Source organism: Schistocerca serialis, chromosome 5 (genome assembly GCF_023864345.2).
Source record: "Schistocerca serialis cubense isolate TAMUIC-IGC-003099 chromosome 5, iqSchSeri2.2, whole genome shotgun sequence".
Classification (NCBI taxonomy): domain Eukaryota; kingdom Metazoa; phylum Arthropoda; class Insecta; order Orthoptera; family Acrididae; genus Schistocerca; species Schistocerca serialis.
In genome coordinates, this window is record NC_064642.1 from 54,072,274 (window position 1) to 54,094,595 (window position 22,322).

The following is a 22,322-nucleotide window of genomic DNA, read 5'->3' on the forward strand; positions in this document are numbered from 1 at the left end:
CAAAGTATATGTGGCAAAGCACTTAATGATGGATGAGATTCATTCCAAAGTTTTATTAGTTTACTTATAAGTTTGAATCACTGCCACAGTTCGATAACATTTATCCTACTGTTTCATTGTTATGGTGAGGGCACAGAATGATCTCTGTATTAGCTGCAATTCAAAAAAGGAGAGTGAAATGTTATCTTGTAGGCACATCACCACAGAGTTGCCTCATCATAAATTCACGAGAAATAAAAAAAAAATGTAATGATCGTATGGCATTGTTGGCCGGGAGGCCCCATGCCGTATTGCAAGTCCTTCTTAGTTGACACCACTTTGGTGACTTGCGAGTCAATGATGATGAAGAACACGCAATACCCAGCCATCACGAGGCAGAGAAAATCCCCAACCCCGCTGGGAATCAAACCCGGACCCCGTGCACCGGAAGCGATAACACTATAGCAGGACTATGAGCTGCAGACAATTCATGAGAGACTGGTGGGGACGGACGGACGTGCGCGCGCCCAAACCCCCCCCCCCCCCCCCCCCCGCCCCTCACACACCACACACACACACACACACACACACACACACACACACAGAGACAGATGCTTGATTTGAGTGCCAGGTGAATAGTTGGCTCGCCTTATATTTTTGTTTCCTGCTTATAGTTTGTAGTACCATCATAAAACACAAATTTTAATATTCTTAGAAAATTTTTAATATTCAAACGTCAAATTTACAGTACGAAATACGCTGCCTCAAACTTCTGGCAATAATGTAACTGCAGCTGTATAATAAGGCAAAGCACTACAAATTACATCAAAACTGGATATACTACCAACAAGTAATATAAAATAATGACACTAAGTCTTTTGCGAGGATTCACAGCCATTGACAAAACTAAAGTACCATATCTACGACAAGTTTAAAATTGTAAATATACAGTATAAAAAGAACATAACATTAAAGAGCTGAATATACAGAGTAACTATTTGTTCAAATTTGTGTTTTAATAAAATAATTGTAAAATTTTAGGCATTTAACAGAGGCACCACAAATCTAGCTAAATCAATCACATCTGAAGGCACAAAACAACTGACACATCTGGTACACTTATTTAAACTGCAGAAACTATCCTCATGCTTAATAACACAATGTTTCAAGCTCTGAATAGTTTAACAAGAATATATGCTTTAAACAAAACTTCATAACAAATCTCAGATTATTCTCTTCAAAAATCGAAACATTAAGAGTAATTATTACCTGAGATTGACAATAAGCATCATTTCATTTCAGATATGTCTCATCAAACACCACACACAGAGATAGTCACTGAGTATAGGCCATTACTAAGTTATAAACTTGTTCCTGGCATTTCTAAGAAAACTACAACTTTTCATAAAAATCAGTCTCAGAGCTATAGTATATTAAATACAACATATAAAAAAATTAATAAAAAAATTGATCCCAACAGTAATCAGACACTTGTCAAATTATTGTTTACAAGCAGTGAGTATTATGTACGAGGATAACATGTATCAGCTGTGCAGATGTCAAATATATTGGTTTCTATACACAGAATATTTATTTGCATCATCATTCACACACAAGGCTCAATAGCAAAGCACCCTTCAAACAATTGCATTTGCACAGATTTATGAAATGTATTACTATTCACAGAAGGTTTACTAAACTAAGCACTTCTCTACAGGCCGGCAGAGATAACATATACAATTATTGGTAGTGTAGTGCATTTATTGAAATCTCTCACACACACACACACACACACACACACACACACACACACACACAAACCTAACAGATTCAAAATTTTCATAAAAAAGTACCACCAAAGAGATGACTCCTGGGCTCTTTTTCACATAACACCTTCTATACATACAAGGCAAGTGAGAACTAGATTTTTTATCTTACTTCAATTCATGATTGCACAATATTTTACACTTTTTCATGAGATATGATTATGTTCTATCCTACTTTTGTAAAGACTGCATGGAGATTCCTGAATTTATCTGCCAACATTTTAACACTGGCAATTTCTCTAACAGTACAGCACATCAAACCGCAATCTTCACTGTGCTCATTTAAGACTGTTACACAAATCTCTGTCATGTCATAGGCCTCTACTATAGTTTTTTAAAACACAATTTACCCAAACTTGACCATTTAAATATGATACTGCATGTCAGAGTTTCTACATCATCTTGTTACATAATGTAAAATTTGTGTACAAAAGAAAATGTACAATAATGTTCATATTAATTACTATTTTGTGTCACGCATTTTTGATTGAGTTGCCTCCATCTCAGTTCAGATGGTTCTGTGATGACAAGTACATTTCCATTAGGATTATCCATTAACATTCAAACCAGTCACTTCATAACATTTAAATTCACATGCACTGGTAACACAGCATCACACAGTAGTGGACAGCAAAATAATGTGTTTGTATCTATTCAAATGACATCAGGTTGGCAGGTAAGGGCTTTTCCTTGGTTCCTTGGGCTGCCTGATGTAGATGGCGAGACCACTGCTGGGCAGCAGAGCGGCTGCCAGCTTTGAACTTATATACATTCCCTGAAACACAACAATAAGAATACACTGAAGATCAGGATCATAGCGTTTTTTGTGCAATATTAAATGAATTGTTACTTATTTGCAGTATATAAATGTCATTCCCAAAATGTCTCATTCCTCAACAGTCTCTACAACCTTTTAACTGTGTCCATTTTATGCCAAATAATGACAAACAAAAATATCAAAAGCAGGTGTACATATTGTGCTCTCACAATATGATCTTATAAATAAAAAACTTTACCCAATGGAAAATGGTGGAAAGAAAATGTAAACAGGGAAAATGGAAGAATTAACATAAAATTGTAATTGGACAAGATTGGAAAAGAAAAAATACACATTTCAAATTGCATGAAAAGGAAAATATCATTAAAAATTTGTGAAATTCACATTGGAACAGATGGGCTGGGCTGTAGATATTTACAGAATGCACAACTCCACACACCACCAACATAAGTACACAAAGATAAACAACAGATCCCCATCTTTCTTCTCCCCTGAAGAAAGAACTTTAGTTGAAAATGTAGGAATACTGTTAGTTTCATGAACTGAAGTTGCACCTACTGAGGGTATGTAATGGCCACGCACCTGTTTGTGTATTTAACATTTTATATACTATTTGTCAACACAAACAAGATTATAAAAAGTGAGAAACATAATTTTTACTTTTAAGTAATTCTTAAATATTCACATGCAACTCACCTTTTTCATGGTCTGTGAGCTGAAAAACATCTTGTTGGAATGGATTGTCACCCAGCACAACTGACCACCCATCAACAGATACCATTTTACAAGGTTCTCCTTTGAAGTCTGATCTCTCACTTCTGTAAAAAAAAAATGGGAATTTACAAATGAATTATGAAGCTAGTATGAAAGTTAAAGATCTTATGCATTTGTGAGCACAAACAAAACAGGATACACAGGAGAATTACACGAACTTGCTGCTGACATCTTAATTAACAGGATTTGCTACCATGTTACAAGAGTTTTTAAATAAATGTAAAGTTATCTATGCCACACATATCATTAAAATTGAGTGCAGATTTCGGTTTGATTTAGCTCTGAACTGCAATTCATTTATTGGTACATTGTATTAACAGAGCATAAATTACGTGCATTTCTTAATACTTCACACCAGCTACTAGTGAGAGGTGAGGATTTGCAACCCATCAAAAGAAAGCTAAGATACTGTTTCTTTTATCCATTACGGATATTGTAGAACACCGTGATTGTACATTAACTGAATATAAATACAGATAACTGCACCAACCTATTATGAAATATTTGTTTATTTCCATTAATTAGTTTTTGAGTTGTTTGAGTCTTATCTTTAGATAAGGCAATGCAGAAGTTACATATTCATGTTATTAGTGCAGTTCTGGAAGAAATACATGTTAGTTGTACACTTTATCAAAAACGAACGTCTTTATAATAGTAACTAAATTTTCTCGAAGTGCTTGGCAGAACATGATAATTTTAAACAAGAAACACTTCCTAATCTCCTGAAAATTATATCTGGTCTCTAACACCAGCTTTTCCCTTCTTACCTCAATGTCCTAGAAAGCTGAAAGGCAGTTCATGACCAAAGAAATATAATTTTGCAAAACATTAGAAGTGTTTCCTACTTGATATTCAAATGTTCTTACTTACAACCCACACTTCCAATACTGCTGCAGTAAGTAAATAAATTCATTTTTTGACAACTTCCCATATAACTTTCTGTTACAGAGGAGAAACCTCTAGCACCTAGCATCATGCTACAAACATGAAAAGGTAACTTCTACAGTGTAGGAAAAGACAGATTGCTATTTACCATAAATAAGACACATTAAATTGCAGACCGGCAACAATTAAATGACACCTACACAAAGCTCTCAGCCAGCTTACTTGTGTGTATGAATGGTGTGTGTTTCCCTTTTGTTGATAAAGGCTGTTGCTGGATGCTTTGTGTGTGTTAATTGTGGCTGTCTGCAACTTAACATGTCTTCTTTACAGTAAGTAGCAATCTATCTTTTCCTACATTGTTGGCATTCCTACCTGGAGTTTCCATTGGCTGAAAATGTAACTTTTGAATGTCTCTTATGAAGGGTAGTCTGAAAAGGCTCAAAAACTAATTCATGGAAATTAGGAAATATTTCATCACTGGCCAGTCTGCATATTTATATAGACTGACTGTATTCAGACTGTGATATAGTTATCATTTCCAGACTAGGTCAAGCTATCTTCAGTTTGTCCTGGTTATCTATGAATGGGCAGTTAAGAATCTCTGAACAAAGCAGATACAATGTTTTTAAGTATTTATTAAATGTGACTTTACATATTCTGCCTTTTGGGGGGGGGGGGGGGGGGGGGTAAAACAAATAAATTACTGCTCCTTTTGTGTTCTCTTTTGGTATCAACCCTTCACGTCCTTTCACTTTCTTTCATATGCTGTATATTTTGTGTGTAATAGTGACATGCTTGTTCAACAAGTACTAAAGTAATAAGACCCCAGTTTTTTATATTGACACATAATTATTAGTTTTCTGTATTTCCAGAATAACAGTGAAGTGATTAATAAAACTAATATTTTTGAATCTATTTTAATGTTCTTATTTTGCGTATTCTGACATGCAGCATATTAGTTAAATTTACTGACAAAAATTATCAATTTTTGAAAATATAATGTAAATAATGACCTGGGGTATTTACAAATGTCTGCTTGTGTCTGCATATGTGCGGATGGATGTGTGTGTGTGTGTGTGTGTGTGTGTGTGTGTGTGTGTGTGTGGGGGGGGGGGGGGGGGGAGGGGGGGGGGCACGAGTGTATACCTGTCCATTTTTTCCCCCTAAGGTAAGTCTTTCCGCTCCCGGGATTGGAATGACTCCTTACCCTCTCCCTTAAAACCCACATCCTTTCGTCTTTCCCTCTCCTTCCCTCTTTCCTGATGAAGCAACCATTGGTTGCGAAAGCTTGAATTTTGTGTGTGTGTGTGTGTGTGTGTGTGTGTGTGTGTGTGTGTGTGTGTGTGTGTTTGTCTATCAACATGCCAACACTTTCGTTTGGTAAGTTACATCATCTTTGTTTTTAGATATATTTTTCCCACGTGGAATGTTTCCCTCTATTATATTCATATCAAATAATGTAATTGGATAGATAATCTACTTGCCAAGTGGCAGCAGGAGAACACACATATAAAGTTATTTAAATCCGCAAGCTTGTGGAGCCAGTGGCTCCTCCTCCTGACAAAGGTTGAAGGTAGATGAAGAGTTGTATAGGAAAAGGACTGGAGTGGTTTAGAAAATGGGGAGTTCAGAAAAGTCGCTCAGAACCCCTGACCTGGAGTTCTGGGCAACTTTTCCAAACTATCCCGATTTCATAAGTTTCACCAGTCCTTTTCCTTCACCCATTTTCCTTTCCCTTCTGGCCTTCTGGAAGAAGGAGACACTGGCTCCAAAAGTTTGCTCTCCTGCTAACACTTTGTGAGTAGATTTTTTATTTGTGCAATTACATCATAATTATATTTACTTTTATTCAGTTTGCTTTTCTTTATGTAGGCTCCTTAAACTGAACAAATGGAATATTAATATAAGGCAAGAATACCATTAGCCACACATTCTCCCCCAAGTGACTGAATCCCTCAAATGCATCAATGGTGCCAACTATCTAACAACTTGTACAATCCCAGACCAACATTGAAGCACCATTACTTAAAAGGAATTCTAGTACCAAGGGTGATTTAGTTTAATACAATAATAGCACATTCTTACCCTTTAAATGATTTAGGCGGGTAATACACGAGGGAGTTAGACCACAACTGAACCCAGTAACGCTGCCACGATGAGACAGCTGGCTTCCGACCATCCTTTAACACAGTTTTTCGCCTGAGGCAACCTTGTATTGTATAATGAGATCCAGCTTCCTGGCAGAACTCATCAGAATCTGTTGACACTATAGACCTGAAATTGAAGAACTTTCATGAACTTTTCAAGAAAGTTAACTGCTAAGCAACACTAAATGTTCAAACAAATGAAGAAATTGTTTGTTATCAAATAATGAATATCATTGCTACATTATCAGTATCAGTGTATAATTTTGTCCACGACAGTCCATGTAACTTAATATTCAAAATCATCTTCATAGATATTAAACATTAATTACAGTAAAATCTGTTTTAATTGCTTAATCTGTTTCACGGATCATTAACTTTCAAAACTTGTAAATTGTGTTTCTATCAATACAGAAATCTTCAGTATAAAATATCTACTCAGTTTCACCCACTTGAAAGAGACTTTCTCTGCATTTGGCACAATATGATAAAGTACTTGCTTTGAATAAACCAATGATTCATTATGACATTATTAGCATGGCACTGTACTTGTACTACTAAAACAAGCTCTAAATATCTATCACAAGGAAAAGTAAAAAGTGAGTACTAACTATATTCTATATCAATGAGGTTGTCTACCAGGTGCAAAGAAATGAACAGATAGTGTATGAGGTGTGTCAGACTTCTTGCAACTCTCCGGCTTTGATTTCTGGGAAGTAGACAGTACTACACTACCATGATCTCAATAATGTTTAACAAAGTCTTGGATGCATACCATTATTGTTTCATTAGTAAGTCACTTAATTCCACTGTCAGGAACTGGGCATTTTAGCTCCACTCTCAATTTTTAGTTTTTAAGAAATAAGTAATTTCATGAAGACTTACTTTACTGAGAAGTTTTGTTTTTGATTATGACAGTAAACAGTGCTTTCCTGTGAAAGTCCCAGTAACCAACGAATTTTTTTAATGCCTTAACATTTGCATAAGTAACTCTGTTTTTGTTTTTCATTTTTTGCACTCACGGAATTTAACTGTGGAAATTATGTTCGCTAAAACTCAGTTTTAACAAATACCACATTATCTTCTAAACTTACAATCCACTCCAGACTCAGGTGTGGCACAGAAACTGATTTTACTTTTAAGATGTCAATATTTATTAATTCTGGTGTCACTCACCCACATCTATGCAGTAATGTTTGACCTTCTTCATCTTCCAAGTCTACCTCCTTGTGGCAGCCATTGCCTTTAGGTGACTGTTGCTGCTGTTGCTGTTGCTGCTGCTGCTGTTGTTGAAGCTGTTCCTCAATGACAGAATCGTCAAGGAGATTTCTTGATTTCAGTGCTATGTCCTCATCTTCACTGAATGGTATCCCATGTGACTGTTTGTTGAAGATGCTGAAACAACCAAACAATAGTGTTATAGCACTTCTTAGATTCTGTTTTAAATGACTACTTATGTCAGGAAAAACCTTCCATTGTATGTAATTACATGTTTCGACAAACATTATTCCAACTCTTCCTGCAGTTCCAACAAGTATATCACTAACCGTTATCCCTGCATACAGTGTCTTTCATTAATGATACAAAATCATTATGGCTGTACTAGGTGTCCATTACAGAATGATGTAGTCCCCTACTCAGTTTGTAGATATTTCTTAGGCAAATTATTGTGTTGTGTTCTATTTCGCCTTTACTCAGAAGGAACAATAAAAACTGATGCAGTCACTTTATGTAACTTTCAAAGTTAAAATATTACTAAATCATTAATGGTGCATTTTCGGGTGTTCTGCTGAGTTGTTGTTTTCACTTCACCCACAGTATTTTGTGGACCGACACAGGCATTTTTTTCAGGTGTTGCAAGTTTTGCTGTTAGGTGTACTCACTGCCTGGGCTTCAACTTTACAGTGAACTATTGTTTGTCTCTTGCCACTATTTAGAGCCAATTTCTATTTGCAATGGCCGATACATCCTTTAATGCTCTCTTATTTCAATTTTATGCACAATACATGATTAGTATGTGGCCAACATATTTGTGTTGTGGTCACATGCAACAGAAAAGCTTTAAGGGTTCCAGGAACATCCAGACTTCATCCACTGTAATACAAAAACACAAATTCTCTCAGTGTTTTCCAGCTCTGGTGGATGCAACAACAGATGGTGAGATTTTAATAAATTGAATTCTGAGCCCCCAAGTTTTATTTAAATTTGTAACTTTTGTCCCCGTTTACTAGGTTTTCTGACATCATCATTTTCGTTGTCTTCTGAATTACATTGTCCCAGAAACAGCATTTGCGCCACAATACTAGTCTCATCATATTTCATATCATGATCATATTTCAGGCAGTGCTCCGTACCAGCCGACTTGTTTCATTGTTTTAGTCGAGTGTGTCGCCGATGTTTCTTGTATCTTCCTTCCACTGGTCTGACAATCTGCCCCCATATAAAACAGGACACATTCACATGGAATGTGATATGCACACGGTCTCTATTGACCAAGAGCATCTTTATTATTATCAAGAATGCTTTTTGTGTTAGTTGAATGGAGTAGAATACACTGGATGCCATGCTTCTGTAGAAGTCTACCAATTTTTCTGGATATTCGGCCAGCATAAGGTATATAAGTGAGTTTTAGCTTCTCTTCCTCAGTACAAGCCTCAAACTTTTTCTTAGGCATTATTAATTTTTACTGTATCACACAATCAATCTGATGATCTTACTACCCATTCTTCAGAACATTTACACATAATTTTTGTAATTCTTTGGCAATGCGTGCTCTGGCTAAAAGTGTTCAAACTCTATGGCCTATAGTCTCTGGCACCAAATTTTTTTGTGACAGGTGGTGATGGCTCGAGAAGTGGACACAGAGGTCAGTTATGCCGAAGTTTTCCACATACAGCTTGACCCAGGGATCCATTGAGTCTTAACAAACATCTCAAGAAAGGTATTTTTTTTTTCCAAGATCCATCATGAATTTTACATTACATGCACAGAGTTTAAATGCTCCTGGAACCATTTAAGCTTTTCCACTCCATGTGACCCCGACACAAATGTGCTGTCCATATTGATCGTATATTGTGCATAAAACTGAAACAACAGCTTAACAGGACACACAGAAGCACACCATTAATATATCATGCCCAGAAAGATTAACGAACATCCATCATAAATGTGCAGATTAGGAATACATTAAAGAATTATTCTAAACAATTCATGACTGCTACAACTTCCCATGCACACAAGCATGCACCATGCAGAAAACAAACACCAACAATGATGAAAACAACAAAAGCAGACTCATAAAAATGGCAACAAAAATGAATTCAAATGGCTGTGGACATAGAAGCCACCATATTTGATTAAATGAGAAACTGTCAATGGGTGGATTATGAGGAATGAAAACAACTAACAACATCTACAATTGTTATGGTAATAGCAATGTGTGAGAGGTGCTTAGTTATAAAATAGCTATCATTCAAAATATTTCCATGACTGTATGGGAATGAAACAGTAATTATTTGTCATGATTAAAAACAATATATTATTTTATTTTCACTAAGCCAGAAGGACAATGACAATGGTCACATTTTAAGACAATATGAAAATACCCTGCTACTGGCTGTATACAGATTCCTCTGACCGTTATCTTTTGACAGCAGAGGCAGGGATCGAGAGTTGACTTAAAAGGGAAAAAAAATCCTTTTGTTTCCAGTTTCCTGAAAGAGTGATAAAGAGAGAATACACACAATATAGCACATAATGAGTCACTAGGTATGGCCTGGTACAGAATGAGTCACTAGGAATGGCCACAGAATGTAAAAAGCATGAAAAAATTACCTACTCATATTTACTGAGCTGTATCGTAAGCAATCTATGATGCAATGACATTTCTGTTACACAGTATCATGCATAAGCAAACAAATGTACGAGGCATAAATGTGGGCAAAGAGATGTGCAGTATGAAATGTGACACAGACAAGATGGGCCGAGCAAAAACTCACCCACTAGGAACCCAGCCTGTCAGCTGATGTTGCTGTTTGTGGAAGTTACGAGGAAGGCTTGTGCTACGGAATCTGGTGAACAGATGACATACCTTCACTCAAGAGGAACTGCATTTAAGTATAGCACAATTGTTACTAAGGAAAGTTATTCAAATGACAACTAGACACAAGATTCTTAATTTTCAAACACCTCTCTCTTAGAACTAAAAGAAAGTCTTGTCCTATGAAGCATATGAGTGAATAAATCAGACTGTAAAGCCACCTCTAGAAACGTGTAAATAAAAAGGAGAGAATGCATATCATGCATCACACATATGCAAGTCACACTGTAAAGATGAGTTTAAGGAGATTCAAAAAATGTTTATGAAAATAAATACAAGCCAAAAATTAAGTTGATTAAGCACATGACAAACATTTAGATTGGGTACACAAAATTTAGGGCCTAACTGTTCCCTTTTTTCAGTCATTTGACTGTGTGATATATTGAAATTATAATTCTAACTTGCTATTAGAGACGGAATAAGAACACATTGCTAATACTAAGTTCAAATTAACATCTCAGTACTAGTCATTAAGTTAATAAATAAGAGTGAATAAATACCAATTAGCTCTATTTTTCCACTTTTCCCCTACGAAGGAAATAACAAAAAACCTGACGTGTCACATTAATAACTGTTTTTTGTCATGGTAGACTACATGTAGCCATGCTTATTTCGATTATTATTTGGAATGTGTCTATCTTTCTATCTTTCCATGTCAAGTTACTGGATATCCAACTGATATGTACCACCTTGTCACATTAATGTGACCAGCTGTGACCTGTGGCCCGTGGTGCACCACAGTTTCCTTGACACCTGTTTTGGATAGTGCCATTTTGCCATGCACAATATACTTTAACCACGGCAGTAGGTGAACACTTTACAAACTTAGCCATTTCGGAAATCCTTCCCACTTTTGGCCTTAAAGCTAGTGAATATGCCCTTTTGAATCACTCCATTTCTGCATTACGACAATGACTGCACCATTGTTCATGTCCTCTCATACAATCTCCACTGATAGTGCTGCCACCTACCCTCTGAACATGGTTACCACACATTGATGTCGAATGTATGTGGTGGTCCCATTAATGGGACTGGACTGTGTGCTTCAGTGTTAGCTAATACATGAATATATTGCCAATATTCAGTACTGTTCACCTTGGTTTGTTTTACTTCAACATAATTTTGTTATGATCCCACTTCTTCTTCTTCTTCTTCTTCTTCTAAGTGTTTTTACTCTCATTTATATTGATGGTATCATCTGTAAACCTGGCCATTGGAACTGTGATAGAAACATACACAGCACTATTTTTCAGTGATTTTTTTCTTCACACACACACACACACACACACACACACACACACACACACACACACACACACGGGGAGGGGGGGAAAGGGGAGAGAGGGGGGGAAGGGGGGAAGGGGGGAAGGGGAGAGAGGGGGGAAGGGGTGTGTGTGTGTGTGTGTGTGTGTGTGTGTGTGTCTGTGTCTGTGTGTGTTTTAAGAGACGAATTAGTTGATTTATAGAAGTAACACAAATGTCCTTTAAAGTAATACTACGAAACACAATTAGAAAAAACTAAAATAAACAAAATTGTACAGATATTACTTTGTATTTTTAATCTCACTGTGTGTAAACATGCATGCATTTATAATATAGATGCTAGGGGGGCATTACTGGTTAAGGAGACAATGTGGATACGGATGAATAACAGAGTACAGAGAAAGCTGGAATATTTACTTTGCAGCAGGTTATTCAGATACTGTTCTCCTGCATTTCTCTGTGGATTTCAATGCTCTTATCAGCAATGCCATTCATGCATACCTCATAGGTCACTTAACAACTTCAACATGCTGTAAACATTCTTGCACTCCCTTCCAAACTGTCCAGATGCTATTTTCTGTAACTTGAACTAGCTTGATGAAAATGTTTAACTGTCAATGTGGACATAAATTGATATATATGAAGCTATACACCATAGATCGTACACAGAAGTACAAGCCAGAGATGTTTAATTGGAACAAAAGAACCTTTGTGACTCTACAAAAGATCACCAGATCAGTGTCAAAGAGAAGTGCCATCATTAGTCATGATATAGCTGAAGTAGGGGGTTATCTATTGCTAACAGAAGAAACACTACTGGTCTCTTTCCCTGCCAAATATCAATGACTGTGTAATGTGTATTAGCAACCTAATCCCAGTAATACCCTAATACTTGTGTACATGGATACAGAAAGGCTCCCATAAAGCAAATCCAACTGTCCGACAGCCTACATTTTTGCCTTCCCTAACAACTTTCCCCACTTTCAATCAATGAACTAACAGTACCTACTCAATTTCTTTTCTGGAAATAAATTAAGCAACACATTCATTGCATACGTGAATGTGATGTTCACAATTTTTAAATCAATGTTTCATGCAAAAGTAGTACTCTTACTCACTTGGTGCCAAGACTTCGACATTTGCGATGAGTGGGCACAAATTTTGATCCAGCTGCAAGCCTCAAGGAGCCTGATGACAATCCTTTAGCAGGTGAGAGGCTAAGTGAAGCCACTGCATCAGAAACTGATTCTTTGGAGCTGGATGAACTTGGAGCAGGAGATGGAGGCTCTAATTTTAGGGACAACCTGCAATTAACAGTTCACCAAAAGTGTCAACACAACCGACAAAAATTATATTCAAGACAGATTCTATGCTCTCTTTAGAACATAACATAAAAGAAATGCTTGCAGCAGTTTGATTTCTAAAGTTTGCTAAGAGCAGACTGTGTTGGATGGTATTAGGCATTACGTAACAATTTATCAGGATTAACACTTTTTAATTTATCCTTTCACATGAGGACATTTACATAACTTGCTGCTCAAATGGAAATTATCAGGAGATATAATGGCCACACTAATGAATTCTGAATGCGTCAAGTGAAAGTTTAACTAAAAAGAAAGAACTTTTTTCCTTGTGGGAAGTCTTATTTCAACCTTAACTGTCTCATTGTTGTAACTTATTTAGGAAAGTTGATCTTTTCTTTGGTTATTTAATTGACATCAAAAACAGCAGTTACAACGTAATGCCATAAAAATGTGGAAATATTTCAGTTTATTAAATCAAAATATTTTTTAAACATGATACTGTAGAATTCTGAGTGGAATATAAACAAAAAATAACCCCTATTTGCCCATTCAACAACAGTTCAGATTTAATAATTCATAGTCTCTTATATGATATTGGTTTTTCTTTGATGTCACCCAGAAAATTTTGCAAACATTCTGTAAACCTTTCCTAGGACATGTATTGTAAATGACCTGAAAAGACCAAATGTGAAAAATGTCACCACTATTGTGCGAAATACTTACTTGTACTGATCATCCTCAACAAACTTCTGGAGCTCTTCAATGTACCTGACAGAACGTAAATAAGTCTGTATATGAGGTAGATGCACAAGAGTGGAATAGTCAGACTGCTGATAATTTGATATCACTCTAAGTATATTGTTCATCTTAAGACGGCGTTGCTCAGATTCCATGCCCCCAGAGTGAGGATGTGCCATGTCAATATATGTAAGGTCAGTCAAAAACAATCCTGTAACAAATATAGGACACTATACTTACAGTACTACATTTATGACAGTACACAGAGCACTAGAAAAATCAGATATTAAATTAAAGCATGTAAGTATTTGCCAAGTGCATGTGAACAATACCAGAAGATTGCATAACTATTACAAATAAAGTATTTCTGGTGTCTACTGAGTAGTAGAATTACAAACACTAGATTCCTACTGGATCTATCAAGGCTATTTCCTGTTTATATTACACAAACAGGTGTTTAGTCTAAATAAACAGAATACAACTAAAGTGGAACTATTTACTACACGTAAGTGCTCTGGTAATAAACATTAACTGTTAACGTTGTCATAAAACAAACAAATCTGAAATGTTGAACTGATCTTAATATGTGGTATTAAAATCCCAGACTTACAAGCACCCATTCAATAACACTTTTGGGCTATTTTAATTAAGGTTTTATTAAACACATTGTGTACAGGATATGAATTAGTTAACTAAACTTATCATCAGTTGCACAGTGAGGTAATAACGTGGTGTTCTTCCTTTACTGTATGTGATATGCATAGTAAGATCACTCCACAAATGCTGCACTGGCAACTGTTGGAGTGGCTGTGATATTCTTTATTATGCATATCTAGTGGTGTACCCTAATGTCAACTTCTTTCCATTTATCATTTGTCATTGCTGGAGTGTTGAGGGATCCATTATCCCTATCTCTTGCTTTTTACTGCCTATTTTCCACGAGTTTGTGCTTTGTGGGGTTGATATCGTCTACAACATGGCATCTTCAATGTAGAAGGATGTGCCTGCCAAGATGTAAGTTATTCTGTTTTGCATTTATTTTGATACACATAGCACATTTCAGGTAGGCTGACTTGACTCCCTCTAGCCATTCGAGATTTGCGTATGCGTAGTGTTTCCACATAAGCCGTATGTTGTACAATGCAATGGCCACAAACTTTATTTAGAATAGTATCAGGGCTATTCTTATGGATATCAGACTTAGTTTCTGTATTTCACATGTTGCAGTCATCATTCTTAGTACTGTGTCTTCAGTTCACTTGAAAAGGTAAGGCCTGTCACCAGCAGTGTTATTCCTAGGCATTTGTAATTTATGATTATTTCAAGTTTTTGTTCTCCACAGGTGAATTTGTCGCCGTTTGCCAGGCATCATCCTTTCCTGAATTTCATTGTTTTTATTTTATCCCTATTTATGACAAAGTTGTTTTCCTTGGACCATTCTTCCATTTTGTTAATGGCTTCTTGCAGGGCTCTCTTCTTTCTGATAGTAGGATCATTTCATCAGCATTCAGCCGAATTTCTTACTACTTCTGAATGTAACCTTTGGATCACGTCATGTGTGAATACTTTAATATAGTGCAGCTTTTAGTATCTCCCTGCAATATTCCATTCATTCACTGGATTCCTTGGGAATGGGTTAATTCACCATGGATTCTGATTGTGTTTTCTCTGAGGATGCTTGCTATGAACACAAGGACCTGACTTCCTGCAACCAGTACTGGATAAAGTTTCTCCAATACCCTACTCCCAACTGTGTACATGTAACTTTGGGTTTAGACAGGACTTCGCTAGTAACTGGAGGAGGTGTACCCTGCTTATGTGGTTGGCCTTCCAGGAATGAATACTTCCTTATACATACATTTGGACTATCAGCCAGTCTAAGGCACACTTAGCAGGGTTACATAGCTTCATTATATTTATATTTCTTCAGTTAATTTTAACAAAGTAAAATTTCTATTTCTTAGCTAGTAGTTGCATGTCAAGTAATGCGATTATGTCCTCGAAGTTTCTGATCATCTGGTTAAGTTTATTGCAGAAGCCACAGATTTTAATGACAAAGTTTATTTCCCCACTTCCCCTTCTAAACCACTTAATGGTCAAAAATTTACTTCCAAGGCAATTACTATGATGTGATCAGCAGTTGGGTAAAAGTTAATTTATATATTTTGTTGCTACTTTCCTTGGCTATTATACACAAGAACCCTGCTGACATCAAACTCATTACTGACCTCACAGCAAGTTTTTATCATGAATGAAGCTTAGAAGTGTGCTTAACTTTTCAGATGGATCATTTCTTTGTAGTATCAACTTTCTCCCCACGAAGAATGTTGTCGCATCTGTCTACCACTATTTCACATCCTCCTCTTGTTTTATGAATTTTATCTGTCAGTATTCTTTTACTGCCAATTTCCTTCACAAAAGTTTTCTTGATGTAGATGATTACCTTTCTTAGTTCCTGAATGTTGATAAAACATCCACCCATTTTTTGCCCTCATTTTCAGCACATCCTTGTATCAGAAGCTAGATAGTATACACTTTTTCCTTTGAGTGTCTCCGCCCCATCTTGGCAAATAGCTATTTTTCTATATTTTGAGTGGCTAAAAATGCAAATGCAAACAGATCCTGAAAGTACACTAAAGTTGAAAGTTAACTTACCTAAGTACGGTACACAAGGCAGTTTAAGACTTTCCATGTGTTCCCTTAGGTTGCTCCAATTATTTTTATCTGAAAACACCTCTGCAAGACGATCAAATGTCTGTCGTTCTTTCTTTGACAAACATGACCAAGTCTTGGTTAACCTGCAATGTAGACAACAACATCGCATAAATAAAAAGCATCTACCAAATACAAAGGCTATAAATGATGTGCAACATTAACACGATAGTGGAGAGTCCTGGCCAGAATCGAGACAATATTAAGGACTAAAGGTAACTATTGCCATACAGCTGAAATTCTGAGCAGTAGATGCACATGCATCTGATCTTCTGTTAACTTCAAGGAACAGCATTTTCTGAAAGCACAGCAATTAGTTTAACCTTATTTTTATGCTTTCCTGATGCTCAATGCCTAACTATAATGTTAGCATTTACGTACTATTTTTTGGAAGTCAAGTAACAAAATTTCCATTAACATACTGTTTCTGCATATGGGGTCAAAGAACAGAGTATCAAAATGTTATAAAAACAATCATTAAAACAAACATTATTGGAATTAGAAAAGCTTGATCATGTTTTCATAATCATTTGCAACAAAATAAAGAAAAACTACTGTGATAACTTTCTCCCACTGACCTGTAAAGTGATGCACTCTGCAGGGATGATATGATTGCAAATAGTGAGTGTAAATTGTTAAGATCATATAGTTTCTTTGCTATCCTAATAAAATGAGCAAGAACCTCTGCTCTTTGCTTTGGTGTAGTGCCATTTAAAACTTCTTGTACAGTCCAAAAACTGACCTGAAATAAAATAAAAAAGGTTATTAACATATCTTTCTTAAACAACTTGTAGATTCATGACAACAGCAAATTCTATGGGCAATAAAACAAAAGTTTATTTTTTGTGTATGAGAAAAATATACATCGTGCAAAAATAGAACCATTATATCAAAATATGAAAACCAAGAGAAAACCATCTATTTAATCATAAAATCATTGTGACATGCAGAAGCCAAAACAAATAAATAAGCACAGTAAATCCCTATTTCCTGACAGATAAGACAACCTAATTAACATCACATGAGGAAACTTCCATACTCATACCACCATCTAAACCATAATGCCAACTGCAAAATCAGTGAGAAGATGGCTTAAAGTTTGTCATCTGACCTAAATCAAAGTCATCAGAGATAAACCATTAGTACAACTAACAAACACTGCAGCCTTTAGGAGGGAACCTTTCAGAAAATGATCTGAAGAGGTTTAGATTCAGCACGATATCTAATAAGAAACACTGGTCAAGTACACAACCTCTCTTGAATAAGAGCCTTGTGTTTTGACCACTGTATAACATTGTTCAACTGAGTATTATATGCTTTACAAAAGCAACACATTCATAAGTGGTGTCATTAGATTACTTTATGGGCCCCACTACTGCAAAAGGGATAACAAACAAAGAAGCAAAATAAGGAATTGTTTCTCAAATTACTCTTACCTTTTTATGACTGAACTGTAACTGGCAACTTTCATAAGCACGACAATAATTCAACAAAATAATAGGGGCAGATCACTGACTGAATTTGCACAACCGTATGCATTAAAGTAACAAACAAAATTAGTAAGTAATCGAAACTTAAATATAGGTTTTGCTAAACTACAATCATTGTGGATGGGGATAAGAGGAATAAATTAAGTCTTATTTGACCTAATATTCAAGTTCAGTTCAAATTAGAATTTTTCTACTTTTTTCACTATCCCCTAAGCAGAAGAGAATTACTTTTCTAAAGACATTAACAACGGCAACACATTACTGTTGTGCAACCACTGTAAGGTTCCACCCCCCCCCCCCCTCCCCCCCCCCCACATAATCTTTACTCTACTAGCAACTTCGAAATAAATTTGTCAGCCTTTCAGGAAAATAATTTTTTGTGACTAAGACATTGACATCTGTAGCATGGAGTCTGTTTAAATTTGTCAATATTTTAGTCAACAGAAATGATGTTACCAATTTCCGTGCGAGATGCACAACACCAAATCTATAATGCATCTAACAAGCTTTTCTAAAGATAGAAAATCACAATGTTATTAGACATGAAATAATTTCGAAATGGGTCACATACATGATTAAAACGTCTCGTGAAGGCCACGACATTCGGTGCCACAGTGAGTTTAGAGCGTTTGTTCCAAGCACAGCTCGTTAGCTCTTCAGGCTGAATACTGCGGAAGGCCTGCAGATCAAGCAGTGTCAACTGGCTTGCGAAGTCCTCGGGTGGTACTCTCAGTGCGTCAAAGACAACTGAATCGTAGCTCTTGATCGAAGAGTTTGCCGGTAAGCTCTGTGACTTACTGTGAGCACCAACGCTATGTGGCAATGAGCTGCAAGAGAAAATCTGATGTTAACACAATTAAAACATTAAAAAAGGGGAAGAAACCAATGACAGTTCTGTTCAGTAACAAACACATGGTAGAAAACTGGCTAAGAAGCTGACATACTATACAATTCATCTCCTGTGTTGATCAGCAATATTCAAGGTGGGTGTTTGTCTCGGGACAACTAAGTATTTTTAGAATAAGATTAAAAAATAGTAGAGACCATTATGATTTGCTTCTGCCCAACAGAAAATTAACTCTGAATGAAGTGGACTTGGCAACGCTTAATTGAAGCAAATGAATTCCTTCAATGGAAATTTTGAGTGATCTATTTTTACGTGTTTTGTTAGGGTTTAAGGGCGCTCAACTGCTGAGGTCATTAGCGCCCACTCACTGGTGTTAGAGCACAAGGAACCTGCTAAAACTCAAGGGGATGGGGGGGACATCAAAAGGACCTGACAAAGATGCAGATGAAATAAGTAAAAAGGTTAAATGTCTTTGGTCAAGCCAGTTAAAGTTATAAAACGCAGAAGACGAGCAGCTGCTCGAGCGTCATCAGCTAAAACATCCGGTAAGGTAGATGGCAGGGACAGGATAACACGAAATTGACTAAAACGGGGACACGACAATAAAACATGGCGCACCGTTAATGCCTGACCACAAGGGCACTGCGGGGCTGGGTCACCAGAGAGCAGGTAGCGGTGGCTAAACCGGCAATGCCCAATCCGCAACCTGGTCAGAAGGACCTCCTCGCGCCGAGATGGTCGGGAGGAAGTTGTCCAAGCAGTTGGGAGCGGTTTTACTGCCTGGAGCTTGTTTCCTTGGAGGGATGACCAAGCATCCCACCACAAGGACACAAGCCTCTTACATACATCCCCACAAACGTCAGATGACGGGACACAATGGGAGGCTGGCCGAGGCTGGAGGACTGCAGCCTTGGCTGCAGCATCCGCAGCCTCATTCCCAGGCACTCCCACATGTCCGGGGACCCACAGAAAGCTGACAGAACCGCCATTATCAGCGAAAGAATGGAGGGACTGCTGTATTCGTTGAATCAAGGGATGGACCGGATAGGGAGCCCCAAGGCTCTGAAGAGCACTGAGTGAGTCAGTGCAGAGTACATACGATGAATGGCGGTGGCGGCGGGCATACTGAATGGCCTGATGGAGAGCAAAAAGCTCGGCCGTAAAGCTGGAACATTGGTCAAGGAGCCGGTATTTAAAGGTGGCGGTCCCGACGACAAAGGCACAGCCGACACCATCGTCAGTTTTGGAGCCATCGGTGTAAATAAAGGTGTGACCAGCAAGTCGAGCACGAAGTTCGACAAACCGTGAGCAATACACTGCAGCCGGAGTACCCTCCTTCGGGAGTGAGCTGAGGTCGACATAAATACGAACCGGAGCCTGGAGCCAAGGTGGTGTCGGGCTCACACCCTCTCTGAAGGTGGTAGGGAGGGCAAAATCCAATTGTCGAAGCAGACGACGGAAGCTGACTCCGGGGGGCAGCAGGGCAGACACATACAACCCGTACTGACGGTCGAGAGAATCGGCGAAGAAGGACTTGTAAGAGGGGTGTTCGGGCATAGACAACAGCCGGCAGGCATACCGACACAGCAGTATGTCGCGCCGGTAGGTCAATGGTAACTCGGCAGCTTCAGCATAAAGACTCTCGACAGGACTAGTGTAGAAGGCTCCGGTCGCAAGACGTATCCCCCGATGGTGGATGGAGTTGAGCCGGCGTAAGAGGGATGGCCGAGCGGACGAGTAGACTAAGCTCCCATAATCCAGCTTCGATCGGACTATGGACCGATACAAGCGAAGCAGGACAGTGCGATCCGCTCCCCAAGACGAACCGCTAAGAACTCTGAGGACATTAAGGGAACGTGTACAACGGGCCGCCAAATAAGAGACATGTGGAGACCAACACAGTTTCCGGTCCAACATGAGCCCTAGAAACTTAGTTGTGTCCACGAATGGGAGAACAACGGGACCGAGATGTAAGGATGGCGGAAGGAACGCTTTATATCGCCAAAAGTTGATACAAACCGTCTTCTCTTCAGAGAACCGGAAGCCATTTGCCACGCTCCATGAGTAGAGGCTGACTAGACAACGCTGGAGGCAGCGCTCCAGGAGGCATGTTCTCTGGGCACTGCAGTAGATCGCGAAGTCACCGACAAAGAGAGAGCCTGAGACATTAGGTGGAATGCAATCCATAATTGGATTGATCGCGATGGCAAAAAGGGCTACGCTCAAGACGGAGCCCTGAGGCACTCCGTTCTCCTGGAGGAAGACGTCGGACAATACGGAACCCACACGTACCCTAAACTTTCGATCCGTTAAAAAGGAATCAATAAAAAGGGGCAGACGACCGCGTAGGCCCCACTTGTGCATAGTGCGGAGGATACCTCCTCTCCAACAGGTATCATAAGCCTTCTCCAAGTCGAAGAACACGGCTACCGTTTGGCGCCTTCGCAAAAAGTTGTCCATGATGAATGTCGACAAGGTCACAAGGTGGTCAACAGCGGAGCGGCGGCGACGAAAGCCGCATTGGACATTAGTAAGTAGTCGTCGAGATTCAAGAATCCAAACTAACCGAGCATTAACCATGCGCTCCATCACCTTACAGACACAGCTTGTAAGAGAAATGGGGCGGTAACTAGAAGGAAGGTGTCTATCCTTCCCGGGTTTGGGTATAGGAACAACAACGGCGTCACGCCAACGCATGGGGACCTGACCTTCGGTCCAGACGCGATTGTAGGTACGAAGAAGGAAGCTTTTGCCCGCCGGAGAAAGGTGTGCCAGCATCTGAACGTGAATGGCATCTGGCCCCGGAGCAGAGGACCGGGACAGTGCAAGCGCACGTTCGAGTTCCCGCATAGTAAAGGGGGCATTGTAAGTTTCCAGATTCAGCGAGTGGAAGGAAGGTCGCCGAGCCTCGTCTGCCTCTTTCCTGGGAAGGAAGGCAGGATGGTAATGGGCGGAGCTTGAAACCTCCGCGAAAAAGCGGCCAAAGGCGTTGGAGACATCCACAGGATCAACAAGGACCTCATTACCTGAGGTCAGGCCAGGTACTGAGGAGTGGGCCTTAATGCCCGACAGCCGGCGCAGGCTACCCCAAACAACGGAAGAGGGAGTAAAACTGGTAAAGGAGCTCGTGAAAGAGGCCCAGCAAGCTTTTTTGCTGTCTTTGATGACTCTACGGCATTGCGCTCGGAGTCGTTTGTATTCAATACAATTCGCCAACGTAGGATGGCGGCGAAAGGTGCGTAAAGCACGTCGTCGAGCACGGATAGCGTCCCTACAAGCCTCGTTCCACCAGGGGACGGAAACGCGACGTGAAGAAGAAGTAGTACGAGGTGTGGAACGTTCGGCAGCATGGATAATAACAGCCGTGAGGTATTCGACCTGACTGTCACAACTGGGAAAATCGTGGTCCGGAAAGGTCGCCAGGGAGGAATAAAGTCCCCAGTCAGCTTTCAGTATGTTCCAGCGCGAAGGATGTGGGGATGG

The 22,322-nt window shown here is 38.7% G+C and overlaps 1 protein-coding gene across 8 annotated transcripts in view; it reads right to left on the reverse strand.

Annotated features, from left to right (window-relative positions):
- Positions 1–720: 720 nt before the first annotated feature.
- Positions 721–22,322, reverse strand: part of LOC126480948 (ras-specific guanine nucleotide-releasing factor RalGPS2) — a 365,602-nt gene continuing 344,000 nt past the window's right edge. For 7 of the 8 annotated variants that reach the window (XM_050104370.1, XM_050104372.1, XM_050104371.1 and 4 more), the window contains 10 exons: positions 18,564–18,819; positions 17,081–17,244; positions 16,446–16,588; positions 13,776–14,001; positions 12,867–13,052; positions 10,385–10,456; positions 7,563–7,781; positions 6,328–6,516; positions 3,280–3,401; positions 721–2,580 (listed from right to left, as the gene is read on the reverse strand). In XM_050104370.1, coding sequence (XP_049960327.1) covers positions 2,456–2,580; positions 3,280–3,401; positions 6,328–6,516; positions 7,563–7,781; positions 10,385–10,456; positions 12,867–13,052; positions 13,776–14,001; positions 16,446–16,588; positions 17,081–17,244; positions 18,564–18,819 — 1,702 coding nt within the window. In that variant the 3' untranslated portion in view covers positions 721–2,455. The remainder of the gene's footprint in view (positions 2,581–3,279; positions 3,402–6,327; positions 6,517–7,562; positions 7,782–10,384; positions 10,457–12,866; positions 13,053–13,775; positions 14,002–16,445; positions 16,589–17,080; positions 17,245–18,563; positions 18,820–22,322) is intronic. The other variant, XM_050104367.1, reaches the window with a different exon arrangement.